This window comes from Chiloscyllium plagiosum, chromosome 4, assembly GCF_004010195.1.
Source record: "Chiloscyllium plagiosum isolate BGI_BamShark_2017 chromosome 4, ASM401019v2, whole genome shotgun sequence".
NCBI classification, from domain to species: domain Eukaryota; kingdom Metazoa; phylum Chordata; class Chondrichthyes; order Orectolobiformes; family Hemiscylliidae; genus Chiloscyllium; species Chiloscyllium plagiosum.
The window spans coordinates 38,294,198-38,307,667 of NC_057713.1; the positions used below are offsets into that span (position 1 = coordinate 38,294,198).

At 41.9% G+C, this 13,470-nt stretch overlaps 1 protein-coding gene across 9 annotated transcripts in view; it reads right to left on the bottom strand.

Annotated features, from left to right (window-relative positions):
* The window catches only part of LOC122548968 (transmembrane protein 241-like), a 120,776-nt gene that overhangs the window by 58,123 nt on the left and 49,183 nt on the right, over nucleotides 1-13,470 (bottom strand). For all 9 annotated transcript variants that reach the window (XM_043688004.1, XM_043688012.1, XM_043688003.1 and 6 more), the window contains 3 exons: nucleotides 12,241-12,275; nucleotides 9,321-9,390; nucleotides 1,155-1,248 (listed from right to left, as the gene is read on the bottom strand). In XM_043688004.1, coding sequence (XP_043543939.1) covers nucleotides 1,155-1,248; nucleotides 9,321-9,390; nucleotides 12,241-12,275 — 199 coding nt within the window. The remainder of the gene's footprint in view (nucleotides 1-1,154; nucleotides 1,249-9,320; nucleotides 9,391-12,240; nucleotides 12,276-13,470) is intronic.

Genomic DNA, 13,470 nt, shown 5'->3' on the forward strand with positions numbered 1-13,470 from the left:
AAAGTTGCCCCGTAGGTCTCTTTTATATCCTTCCTCTGTCACCCTAAACCTCTGCCCTCTGGTTCTGGACTCCCCGACCCAAGGGAAAAGGCTTTGCCTATTTATCCTATCCATGCCCCTCATAATTTTGTAAACCTCTATAAGGTCACCCCTCAGCCTCCAACACTCCAGGGAAAACAGCCCCAGCCTATTCAGCCTCTCCCTATAGCTCAAATCCTCCAACCCTGGCAACATCCTTGCAAATCTTTTCTGAACCCTTTCAAAGTTTCAAAAGCATCCCCACCCAGACTCGCTACCCTCCTCCCCCATTTCCCATGGTTAATCTATACATTCCTGGACACTGGTAAATTCAGCCAATCCATCTAACCTGCACGTCTTTGAACTGTGGCAGGAAATCCACACAAACACGAGGAGAACGTGCAAATTCCACACAGACAGGCTGGAGTGAACTCAGGTCCCTCGTGTTGTGAGGTAGCAGTACTAACGACTGAGCCACAGTGAGTAAAGGTACTGCAGACGAAAAACGCACATATGTTAGGACATGCGTTTCATCAATGCGAATTCATTGTAACATGATGACAATTTGGGAACGCTGTCTCTAAAGTGTGACCTTTTAGAACATATGTTGGCTCGAATGCAATTACAGCACCAACACTTTAAGCGCTGTTTTTCAAGTACAGTTTTTCTATAAAGTGGGGTTGCACCAGAACACAATCATTGTGTTATAGAAGAACTGACTGTACTAACCTTCTCGTAAATCTGCCTTTTCTCAAGATGCAAATTCACAGTAGATTCATTACTAACTCACTGCTGATGCTAAAGTAAACTGATTTCTTATTCAGGAGTCAGCTTTGTAAAAAAAAAAATCACATGCTTCAGTTAATTATAGTATTTTGCATTCAATAAATGACCTAGTAGTAAAGCAACCAATGTCAAAAGTATATCTGACCAAATAAAATGTAAGTAATACTGGATGATGGAGACATTTCATACAGTTTTCTTAGAAATTGCAGAACTGTATAACCTTGAATACTATAGTAACGGGGCAAGGATCGAACTTTAACAAATGTCTGTTCAATAGGTTTAGTGTCAAATCTGTAGCACTAATCAACATTTGTGTTAAACCCTGAGAGAGTTTGGTTTTATTTCCTTACCTTTGTTACCAGTCTCAATGTACCATATTGTTCTGAAGACAGATTGCTCTTCACATTTACAGAAGCCAACTTCAAGGACACTCCCAAAATTGCACTAAATAGAAAGAAAACGGTATTTACTTTCATTTCGCACAGAACATGATGCGGTATAATGCCAAATTATTACAAAAGCAGCAAAATATTAAAATGCTAGTCTCGGCTGCATTCAGTCACATCAAGATCAATTCTAATTTGTGCTTCACCTATCACCTAATGAATGAAACCACGTTTTTAAATTTCAAAAATATATTTTATTTATAAGGATATCAGTCACACAGTTGAGTTCTGTACAGTAGCATATGAGAAAACAAACACTGGAGTTTGACTCCACCCAACAAACAAACCCAAGACATCACTTCCACGAGGAGCAAGTGAGGACTGCAGATGCTGGAGATCAAAGTCGAGCAAAGTGTGGTGCTGGAAAAGCACAGCAGGTCAGGTAGCATCCGAAGAATGGGAGAATAAACGTTTCAGGCGTAAGCCCTTCATCAGAAATCATTTGGGCTGATGCCCGAAGCATTGATACTCCTGCTGTGCGGATGCTGTGCTTTTCCAGCACCACACCCCTTCCACATACAAGACTTTATTTACACATGATTGAGACACTGGGAGGGTCCAATAACTGAATGGACTCGCATTTAACTTCAGCAGGAAGACCTCAGATAGTGGTCTTTCCCCACTGCGCTTTCGGGGTAGATGCCCCAAGCTTCAGTGTATCCCTCATCATGTAGCCCTGGGCCTTGGAATGTGCCACTCTGCAACATTTAGACTAAGTCAACTCATTGTTCTGGAAGACCAGCATGTTTTGGACAGACCAAAGAGCATCTTTCACCGAGTTGATGGCTCGCCAGGCATAGTTGTTGTTTGTCTCAAAGTGTGTCCCTGGAAACAGAGCACAGAGTCCAGTGTCATGGAGCTGCCTGGGATAAACCTTGAAAAGAACCACTGCTTCTTTCTGCACACATCCTTTGCAAAGGCACATTGCGGAAGGAGATGCGTGATAGTCTCATCCTCTGCAGCTGCTTTGACAGCTGGAGAACAGACTAACAAAGTAGTGGGGTTTATTGCAACTACTGGGACAGCATTGAAGGCATTATGTGGAGTCCCACAATTAACATGAGCATCTCGCATGAGAACAAGAAAAATGGGTGAGGATTCCTTGCCCCATTGTTATTCAGCAAGCCCTGTGTGAAAATGAAGATCAAGTGAAGACATGATTGGGATTAATTTCCATGACTAAACAACTACCAATATTCCTAATGTAAATCACACATCAAGGTTAGCCATTACAGTGAATCAGTAATAAACGTCCTCGTGGTCCTATTTGGAATCAATCCCAGTAATTGGGTCTTTAAAGGTGACGTTGGAGCCTTTGTCCGAATTTAATCTGGTAAAGCTGCAGTAAGTTATTTTCCGGTTGATTACTGAGAAGTCTTTAAGCGAGTATCACAGGCAGCCAGATTTTTAAATGCAGACTTTAAAACACCTAAAAAGGATCTATATTTGGATATGCATCCCTCAGGTTAAGATTATTTATTAAATGCTGATGCCAAGTAATGCTGCAGAATCCAGAAACAGATTGTTTGCCCGACAGGCTTCTTTTCAGGACCTCCTCAATGAATTTTGCATTTAATTTTGTTTTAGGTAAGAGACTACATCTAGCAGTATACTTTTCAATTTGTTTTCAAAAGCCTCTTTAGTATATCACTCAGTTTAGACCTCCCTGGTCAAGGAAGCCTGTAGCTTTAGTGGTCTCAAATTAACAAAGTACAGCAATCATTGTATTACTTTGGTTTCAGTACACACACTCACTCAGCCTCCATGTAATGAATCATGGAATCCCTATTGTGCAGATAGAGGTCATTTGGCCCATCGAGTTTGCACCGACCCTCTGAAGTGCTTCACACCCAGACCCAACCTAGCCCCGTAACTCTGCATTAGCCCGGCTAATCCACCCAACCTCCATATCGCTGGTAAATGCAGGGCAATTGAACATGGCCAATCCACCTAACTATGAAGGACTACTTGACTGTACCATCAATTACAGTTTACTCTCACAAAGACAGACAGACAGACAAGCTTGGCTGTTACACAGTACCTGTCAAAACTCCCAAAGTACTTTCCAGTCAATGAATCATTCTATGTGTAGTTACTGTTGTAACACAGGGAGTGAAGCAATCACTATTCCACAGTATGCTTCCACATAATGCAGTGCGCACACACACACACAATCTGTCTTTTAGTGAAGTCAATTGCAGGATAAATGTTGGTGAGGATACTGGGATAGCTCCCCTGTTCTTCTTCAATATAGTGCAAGGGGATCCAGCCAAGAGGGCAGACGAGGTCTCGATTTAATGCTGTATCCAAAAGGCAACATCCAAGGCACTGCAGCATTCCCTCAGCACTGCCCCAGAGTCCCAGTATAGATATTGTGCTCAAAATTCTGGGTTGGGACTTAAAACTCTCAGTGGGACTGAGACATGAGAGTTATACTTATAGCTCATTATGTACTTGAAATGCAAGGGAATGTAAGGATTTTATTCTGGAGATGATTGGCATCAGACCACTGAATGAACCAATTCAACATTTCAACAGGACTTTCAGACAGGACCATTTTTAATTAGAGCCAGGATTCAAATTCCAGATAGAGTTTAACCACCTGAATATTATCCTCATTAAACACTAATAAATTCTTCCACTATCCCCTTCTACTTAAATTTATAGAGTAAATTTTCCCTTTGACCTTTAGAAGACCTTCAGTAATAAATGACATGTGAGAATTCTCTTTTGGGAAATCGTTTAAAAATCTGCTTCTAAATTGATCCCTTTCTAAATTACAATTTCTGCACAGCTTTCAAAAACAGATCACAAAAAGGGTGTGGGTGTTCTGCTACATTAAGGAGTTACTTGAGTAAAAATGCCAAAAATGAACATTTTTGAGTGTTTTCGAATAAGAAGTATGACAGTGTTGTTATGTCAGTAAACATTATAGAGGAATATTTCCTTTCAGCTAAACTCAGCTGCCACCAAAACAGGAAGGGAGAAACAACGAGAGAACTGATTTCTGCCAATGCTGCCACTTTTTCTTGACAAAGTGCTTCACCCTGCACTCCAAGCAGTGTTTGAAATGTAAATCAATCTCTGAGGTTGCTTTTCCTCAGTCTTACATTATTTTACAGCTCTAGTTATTTACAGGTTTTGGGACACAACTGTTGTGAGGAAATGAGAGTTTGGTTTATTTTAATACTAGACTGAGACAATAATAAGTATTTCCTGTCACCATCTTTCTACCCACTTTCTTTAAATCCATGGATCCATTACCTAAGGTAAACAGACAAGGAAGACTCCAAAGACTTAATTCAGATCCAAACCCTAGTCTTCCCTTATCAGCTCAGTGTCAACCATCTTTGAATTGTGACTCGCTTGGATGGGATCAAAACATGCCCAATGGAACGCGGGCAAGACCATACTATAATCATAAAACAGAAATTGCTGGGAAAATTGCTGGTATGGCAGTATCTGCGGAAAGAAAGCGGAGGTCAAGTTTCAGGTCCAGTGATCCTACTTCAGAATCATTCTGAAGAGAAGTTACTGGACCTGAAAGTTTGAGCTTACTTTCTCTCCACAGATGCTGCCAGAACCGGTGAATGTTTCCAGCGATGTCTATTTTTGATTCTGATTGCCAGTATCTGCAGTTCCATGATTTAAAAAAAATCATCATACAACTTTGCGTGGCTTTGCTAATGTGTGGACATAGGGGAGCCAGATTCTGGAGCATCTTGGTTAATATGGCAGTGGAAATGTTTGGTGAACGCGAACTGGAACATGGGAAGACATTCTGTTGTAACCTTCATAAAAAGAACTGTAACTCCCCATGTATTACGGGGATTTTCCACGTATGGAGTCAGCTATTACGAGGGGGCATAGCTTTAAATTAAGGGGTGGTAGGTATAGGACAGATGTTAGGGGTAGATTCTTTACTCAGCGAGTCGTGAGTTCATGGAATGCCCTGCCAGTAGCAGTGGTGGACTCTCCCTCTTTATGGGCATTTAAACGGGCATTGGATAGGCGAAGATTTGTAGCTCAGGTGCTCGTTGTTGTGGTTCTGTTCGCCGAGCTGGAAGTTTTTGTTGCAAACGTTTCGTCCCCTGGCTAGGCGACATCATCAGTGCTTGGGAGCCTCCTGCGAAGCGCTTCTTTGATGTTTCCTCCAGAGATTACAACCGGAAGCGGCAGGGACAGACCACGATAAAAACCGGAGGAAACATCAAAGAAGTGTTGGTTTGTGTGCCGTTATGAGTCCTAGGGGTCGCAGAACGAAGGACCCGATACCCAACATGAGCAAAACTAATTTAGTGTACAAAATACCATGCAAGGACTGAACTGAACACTATATAGGACAAACAGGAAGACAGCTACCAATCCGCATACATGAACATCAACTAGCCTCGAAACGACACGACCAGCTATCCTTGGTAGCCACACATGCAGACAACAAGCAACATGAATTCGACTGGGACAACACTACTATCATAGGGCAAGCCAGACAGAGAACAGCCAGGGAATTCCTAGAGGCATGGCATTCATCCACAAACTCCATCAACAAACACATCGACCTGGACCCAATATACCAACCACTACAGCGGACAGCTGAAACTGACAACCGGAAGCGGCAGGGACTGACCACTATAAACACCGGAGGAAACATCAAAGAAGCGCTTCGCAGGAGGCTCCCAAGCACTGATGATGTCGCCTAGCCAGGGGACGAAACGTTTGCAACAAAAACTTCCAGCTCGGCGAACAGAACAACATTGGATAGGCATATGGAGGATAGCGGGCTAGTGTAGGTTAGGTGGGCTTGGATCGGCGCAACATCGAGGGCCAAAGGGCCTGTACTGCGCTGTATTTTTCTTTGTTCTATGAGTGCTTGATACAAGTTCATTCCTCAGATTCTTAAGAGTAACTGAAAATCTCATCATCACTGTGTGCCTAAATGACAGCTGCTCCTCTGAGACTTGCGTTTGAAACCGCACAGAATGAAGGATGGAAGTATTCAGCCTCTGTACTAACTCTACACAAAAATGTGTTTGGGAATGTCAGGCTGAACTGATACTGAGCAGATTCAGGTTGAGGCCTGTAATAAGTCTCCCAGTCCGCCAAGTGTGCTTGGCTTTTTACTTGCAACAATATTTCAAAAGCCGAGTCATGACACTTTATTAAGAGACTGCCGCAACTGAGAGACCAATAAAGTTAGAGGGAAGAGGAGAAGAATCAGTGTAAACGACCCACGTTTCACAAACGGAGCATGAATTCACAGCACAAAACTACCTGCAATCTGGTAAGAAATAAAAACACTCCCACTCTTGCAAAACACAGTTCACTGCAAACAAAAATAATCGCAACACATCTATCTTCCAATGAGCAGGAAGCTGGTGACAGAGTCAATGGATTAGTAATCCAAAGGCCCAAACTAATGCTCTATGGGAAAGGGTCTAAATCCCACTGTGGTCCCTGATAAAATGAACAATTATTAAAAGTAGAAATCTAACTGAAAAACAAATCTCAGATATGAAGGCTATGTAACTATTGTTGCAAAAAGCTACCTGATTCACAATCATTCTTTATGGAAGGAAATCTCCCACACTTACCAGGTCTGGTATACAAATGACTCCAGACCCACAGCATTGTGGTTGACTCTTAACTGCCCTTTAGCAAGCCATTTGGGAGCAGTGAGTAGGGCACCACAGTTCATGCAAAAAACTGATAGATACATGATAGACAGCTCATCCTGCAGCATCAGAGAGAGACAGACAGATAGCGAGTCAGAGAGCCTACATGGAATCCTAGGGATCATATGGGAGGATCGGCAAATTCCACTTCCCAACGCAATGTGTCATCACTGTAGAAAAACCGTGAATCCAAAATTGAGCTCCTCAGTCAGCTGAGGGCTCATCTCGGCTGACAGACTCCATCCTCTATTCAGAGGGACCGCCAAAGACAGGTTAAGCAAATTATGAGTGCAGGCCATGAGACCTAGTGGGAGGACCAAATAACCCTGAGTCTCTCATAATCAATGATATCCTCTCTATCATTAGTTGTCAACTTCTACCATCTTGGTCCGCACTTTTTGGCACTTGCTGTCCAAATCCTTTTATCTTTAAACTCCTTCTCAAAATTTTTCTTCATCTCTCTAATGCCACTCTTCCAAGTTTAATGTCTATTCCCTTGGTCTCTATGAAGCACCTTGGTTCTCTGCAGACCCCAGTGTTATTTGTCTCTACAATAGCACACATTATGATAGTTTGATTGTTGAATGAGTGTCAGTAAATAACTGGGTGGACCACAGATGGAATACTGTGTGCAAATGTGGACAGCCCGCTTTAGGAAAGACATGAAACAACTTGTTATGTGATGACTCAGGAGAAAGGAGCTGAATTTGAGCAGAGAATGAATAATGAAGATTAATTACACGTTTAAAATCAGGAATGGTTTGGAGAGAATAAATTAGGAGAACTATTTTCAATGACAGAAGAATTTGAAATTACAGGACACAGATTTAAGATGCTTTGCAAAATTACTGAGAAAACTACTTTTTTTTAAATGCAGACTGCTAATAATCTGGAATCTACTGCCTGTGATGAGGTATAAGCTGATTTCATAGTAACTTTTAAAGGGGGAACTGGATAAATACTTAAAAGGGAAACATTTAAAAAGACACTTGTGAAAAAAATAGGAGAGTGGGACCAACTGGATAACTCAAAAGGCTGGGGAACAGTCATATCAGGCTTAATAGTCGGTTCTGAGCTGTAACAATTTATATCCAACAGGTTTATTTGAAAAGCTTTTGAAGCACTGTCCCTTCTGACCTTATGCACCCCAGTCCAACACTGGCACCTCCACATCATGGGTAACAATTTATGATAACCTTGGCAATATGGGGAAGGCAGAACCCTTTTTGCTAAAAGAGACTCAAGAACACTTCTTCCCTGCTGTTATTAGACTTTCAAACAGACCTCTCATATTAAAGTTGATCTTTCTCTACATCTTCTCTGTAACAGCACCTTCTGCATTCTGTTCTATTATGCAGATGGAATTTTGTAGGGTATGATTTGCCTGGATATCACAATACTTTTCACTGCATTTTGGTATCTGTCACAATAATAAATCAAAATCAACAACTACAATCTAGAGAAAGACCAGAGCAAAAACATCACAGAGATACTCTGGATTGGAATGCTGCTGAGTTGCCACAGGGTGTCAGCACTGCTGGAATTGTTAATGTGTTCCTGAATATGAAAGTCAGTGTGGACCCTACCCAGACGTATGATACCACAGATGCCCAAGGAACCCTCAGCAACCGCCATAATTCACTACTTCATAGAATCCCTACAGTGTGGAAACAGGCATTTGGCCCACAAGTCCACACCAACCCTCCAAACAGTAACCCATCCAGACTAAATCCCTTACCTTTGTCACTGACTAATGCACCTAACCCTCACAACTTTGAACACTATGGGCAATTTAGCATGGCCAATCAACCCAACCTGCACATCTTTGGACAGTGGGAGGAAACTGGAGCTCCCAGAGGAAACCCACATAAGCACAGGGAGAATGTGCACTGAGCCACCATTTGGTTCATATCCCAACTCATGATCCAACTTGTCATCTCTCCGGTTTCACCATTGCTGACTCCCCAGTGTCAGTGAACAATGTGGAGGTACAGGGTGAGCAGGAGGGAAGCAGTGAGGAGTGGGGAATGCCATAATGAGTGAATCACAATCCCAGGATCTGCATTCATGTCAAACACTTGAAAAGCATACATTCGCTTGCAGCCGTTCTATGATGCAGGCACCTTGCTACGGTATTACCAGCAGTGACATTCTAACCACGGTGACTGTGTGGGAGGCGGTTGAGCCTCCTGTGGTTGCACTGCCAACAAACTCAGCTTAATTTTTAATCACCTTCCAAGTTGTTCAAAGGAAACGCAGAAACGAGAACTTCTACATCTCTCATCTGCAAGAAGAGACGTCCACGACTTAAGATGCTGTATATGGAACAAACAAAGCCAACCTGTGAGAGAACTAACATGCCAATGCTTTTAGAAGATGATAACAAATCAGACATTACCTTGCACAGCAGCTGCTGTGAAATCGGTAGGCGTTGAGAAACGGAAACTCCAAAGCACCATAAACATCACCTGAAAGCAGAAACAGAAACCCAGCGAGACACTGAGTAGATATTCAAATCTTCCTATCGATATCATTCATTAAATAATGCTGTTATAACCAGAGACAAAAATTTGCTGTTGCAGTGAATGAAAATGATTTCCTTTGATTCTTAAAGATGCACAATTTAGATACATCTTTGGAATTATTCAAGAAACAGCTGGGGTCAAAGCATTAATCCCAGTCAGTCAGCACCTGAAGACGGACCCATTTATTCCCATTCTCCTCTTCTGGGCTGTCAAACAATTCTCAATCCAAGCCAGTACATTCCATCTAATCTCGTATTTTAACTTTACCCACCACCCTCTTCTGTGAGATGCTATTAAAGCCTGTTGAAATCAAAATACACCAGATGCACTTGTTCTCCCTTATTTATTCTACTAGTTATATTCTCAAACAGCTCCAGAAGCTTAATTAAGCATGATTTTTCTGATGACGAGGTAAGAAGAGACAATGATAAATTTCAGACAATTGCACTGCCAGTTATACAAGTATTCTCACACTAATCTCTGTCCTTGGTCTCCTCAGCAGCTCCAATGAAGTTCTAATGTAAGCTCAGAAAACAGCACTGTATCTGTCTATTAGGAATTTTACAGCTGTCCAGGCTCAACACTTCATTCCATAATTTCAGATGATGATCGTGACGCCCACTACATTTCCTCTCTAACTTTTTAGTTGTTTCCTTGGTGACAATTGTTCATCATTCTGTCACTTACAGCCCCTATAGACACCTCTTCTACTTTTACCTGTCATGTGTCCATATCCTCCTCACATCATCCCTCCTGCTATTTATCTTCTTTGCCTCCCAGCCTTTTGCAGACTCCTTTTTGCTCTCATTTCAGTCTTTTCTCTTTCATTGACTTAAACACCTATTACATTTCAAGTTTACATCGCCCTGATAGAGTCCTAGAGATGTACAGCACGTAAACAAACCCTTCCGTGCAACTCGTCCATTCCGACCAGATATCCCATCCCAATCTAGTCATACCTACCAGCACCCGGGCCATATCCCTCCAAACCCTTCCTATTCATATGCTCATCCAGATGCCTATTAAATGCTGCAATTGTACTAGCCTCCGCCACTTCCTCTGGCAGCTCATTCCATACACCTATTTATATAGCCATCCAGATGCCTTTTAAATGTTGCAATTGTACTAGCCTCTGCCACTTCCTCTGGCAGCTGGTTCCATACACGTACCATCCTCTGCGTGAAAGATTTACCCTTTCGGTCTCTTTTATATCTTTCCTCTCTCACCCTAAACCTATGCCCCCTAGTTCTGGACTCTCCCACCCCAGAGAAGAGACTTTGTCTATTTATCCTAAACATGCCAGTCATGATTTTATGAACCTGTATAAGATGAAATATCATTGGCAGGAACTTTTAACTGTTCCTCTTCCCACAGATGCTGCCCGACCTGCTGAGTACTTCAATATTTCTTGAGAGGTTTGAAATGACTGCTTCTTTGTTCCCCAATGGAGTTACTTAAATTGGCGAGTGAAACCAAAGGAAAGTCAGTGCTAAGCCATGCCTCCCAGTACACGAGCTGTAAAGTGACAAAGAATTAACAATATAGAAATGGCCATTCAGCCCACTAAATCTATGCTATCGTCTGGACTCTATACAAATGTCACTACCCCCGCTTCATGTGACTGTATTAGAAATAACCTTTTTTCCCTCATGTACCAACTTAACTTTCCCCTAAAGTACAGCAATGTTATTCAGCTCAACCACACCTTTGTTATACTGAGTTCCACATTTTAACAACTTTCTGGTTGAAGAATTGAGCTTATTAGAGTCATCAGCTCACTATTTTTTATGTACAGCCCCTATATTTATACAACTGTCCCCCAGATCTAGGGAAGACCCTGTAAATGTGAGCCCGTTTTACATCTATCTTACTACAAAATCATGACTGTTCCCACCCATAACAGGATGAAGAATCAGAGGGCAAAACTTAGAGCAATTTTTAAGAGTGGTGGCACAGTGGTTAGCACTGCTGCCTCACAGCACCAGAGACCCGGGTTCAATTCCTGCCTTGGGCAACTGACTGTGTGGAGTTTGCACATTCGCCCTGTGTCTGCATGGGTTTCCTCCGGGTGCTCTGGTTTCCTCCCACAGTCCAAAGATGTGCAGGTTAGGTGAATTGGCCATGCTAAATTGCCCAGAGTGTTAGGTGTAGGGGAATGGGTCTGGGTGGGTTGCTCTTCGGAGGGTCGGTGTGGACTTGTTGGGCCAAAGGGCCTGTTTCCACACTGTAAGTAAACTAATCTAATCTAAAGGGAGCGAACGTGATTCCAGAAAAATCATTTTCACACAGCAAGTAGTTAGGGTCTGGATTGCACTACCTGAAGTGCAGGGGGAGACGGGTTCAACAGAGGCATTCAAGACGACATTAGAGGATTACTTGGACAGAAATCACATGCAAGGAGAAGAAAACAGGAAATTGGAAGGAGGTAATGCTGCGCATTTGAAGAGCCAAATGCAGTGTAGCACTTCACTGATTCTGAGAAGTGACTGAGGAATGTCATGCCAAAACAATGCCAAGCTCTTTCTTCCTTTTGTAATTTTAAACAAAAATAATAATTGCATGATGTGATTAAATTTAAAACATGTATCATGTAAATGCTCAAATCCTATGAAAAATTTTACAATTGAGTTCTGCAGGACTCTCGAGCAGGATGAATAGGGTATTTGGAAACAAAAATATGTAATCTATGATCTCAGCTGAAGGACAAGGAAAGACTTTAAACACATTCACAATTACCTGCCAACCTTAGTCTTAAAAAAATGAAAATTGCTTTAAATAAAACAGTACATGTACCTGAAAGCTGAGCCAGTAAGATCAATATCAGCACACTGTAACCAAAGGAAATAGAAATAAGTTGCAAGACAATTACTGCAAAGCACAAGTAAAACCTTATTGCACGGTTAAATATTAAGACAATACTTCAGGAAATAGATAAGGGCAGTAAGTCCCCACACGGACAGATCTTATACGGCCCAAGCACAGTGAACATGAGTTGGAAGACCAGACACAATAGATCCCCAGTGTTGTCTTTTGGATAGGTTAACAAAAGGTTTGCAAGGATGTTTCCACCAGTTATAAATATTCTCGGACAGTTCCACTAACTAACTCAAGGCAATAAGTGAATAGCAAAAAGCCTTTTCCTAAGGTAGGGGAGTTCAAACTTAGAAGGCATATATTTAAGGTGAGAGGAGAAAGATCTAAAAGATAAGTTAATGCAGATAAAACAGACTGAGTTGGTCAGAATTCACTTACAATTGAAGCACCTTGAACATGAAGGGAAAAGAAAAAATGAAACATATCCATGAGCTGGAAGAAAAGAAATAGAAAGGGAAATTTTGAACTAGAATTCCAGAGGGAAGAAAGATAAAGAAGTTAGAGTTTCACAGACTTTTAGAAAAACAAGGAAAGCTCTAGATAAAGAGGGAATTCAAAAAATTGGAAATGGGCAAAGAAAGATTTTGATTGAATGAACACGTTATTATTAATATATTTAACAGGATGTGGACATTGCTGGCTAGGTCAGCATTTACTGTCCATCCCTGATTTCCCAGAGGACAGTTAAGAGTCAACGCACTGGTGTGGTTCTAGAGTCACATGTAGGCCAGGCCAGGTAAGGAAGGCAATTTCCTTCCCTAAAGGACACTAATGAACCAGATGGGCTGTTCCAACCTTCATACAAACCTTTCGCCATTCGTGCAAAAGGACACCCACAATCCCCTGCAATCCCTCAACATTTAGATAATATCCTACTTCTTTATTCTTCCTACCAGGGAAAGTTTCACACTTTCTCATATTGCACTCCATTTGCCAGATCACGTAACTTTGAGCTGGAAGAGTCAGAGTCATAGAGACGTACAGCACGGAAACAGATCCTTCGGTCCAACCCATCCACGCCGACCAGATATCCCAACCTATTTAGTCGCAACTGCCAGCACCCAGCCCATATCCCTCCAAACCCTTCCTATTCATATAGCCATCCAGATGCCTTTTAAATATTGCAATTATACTAGCCTCCACCACTTC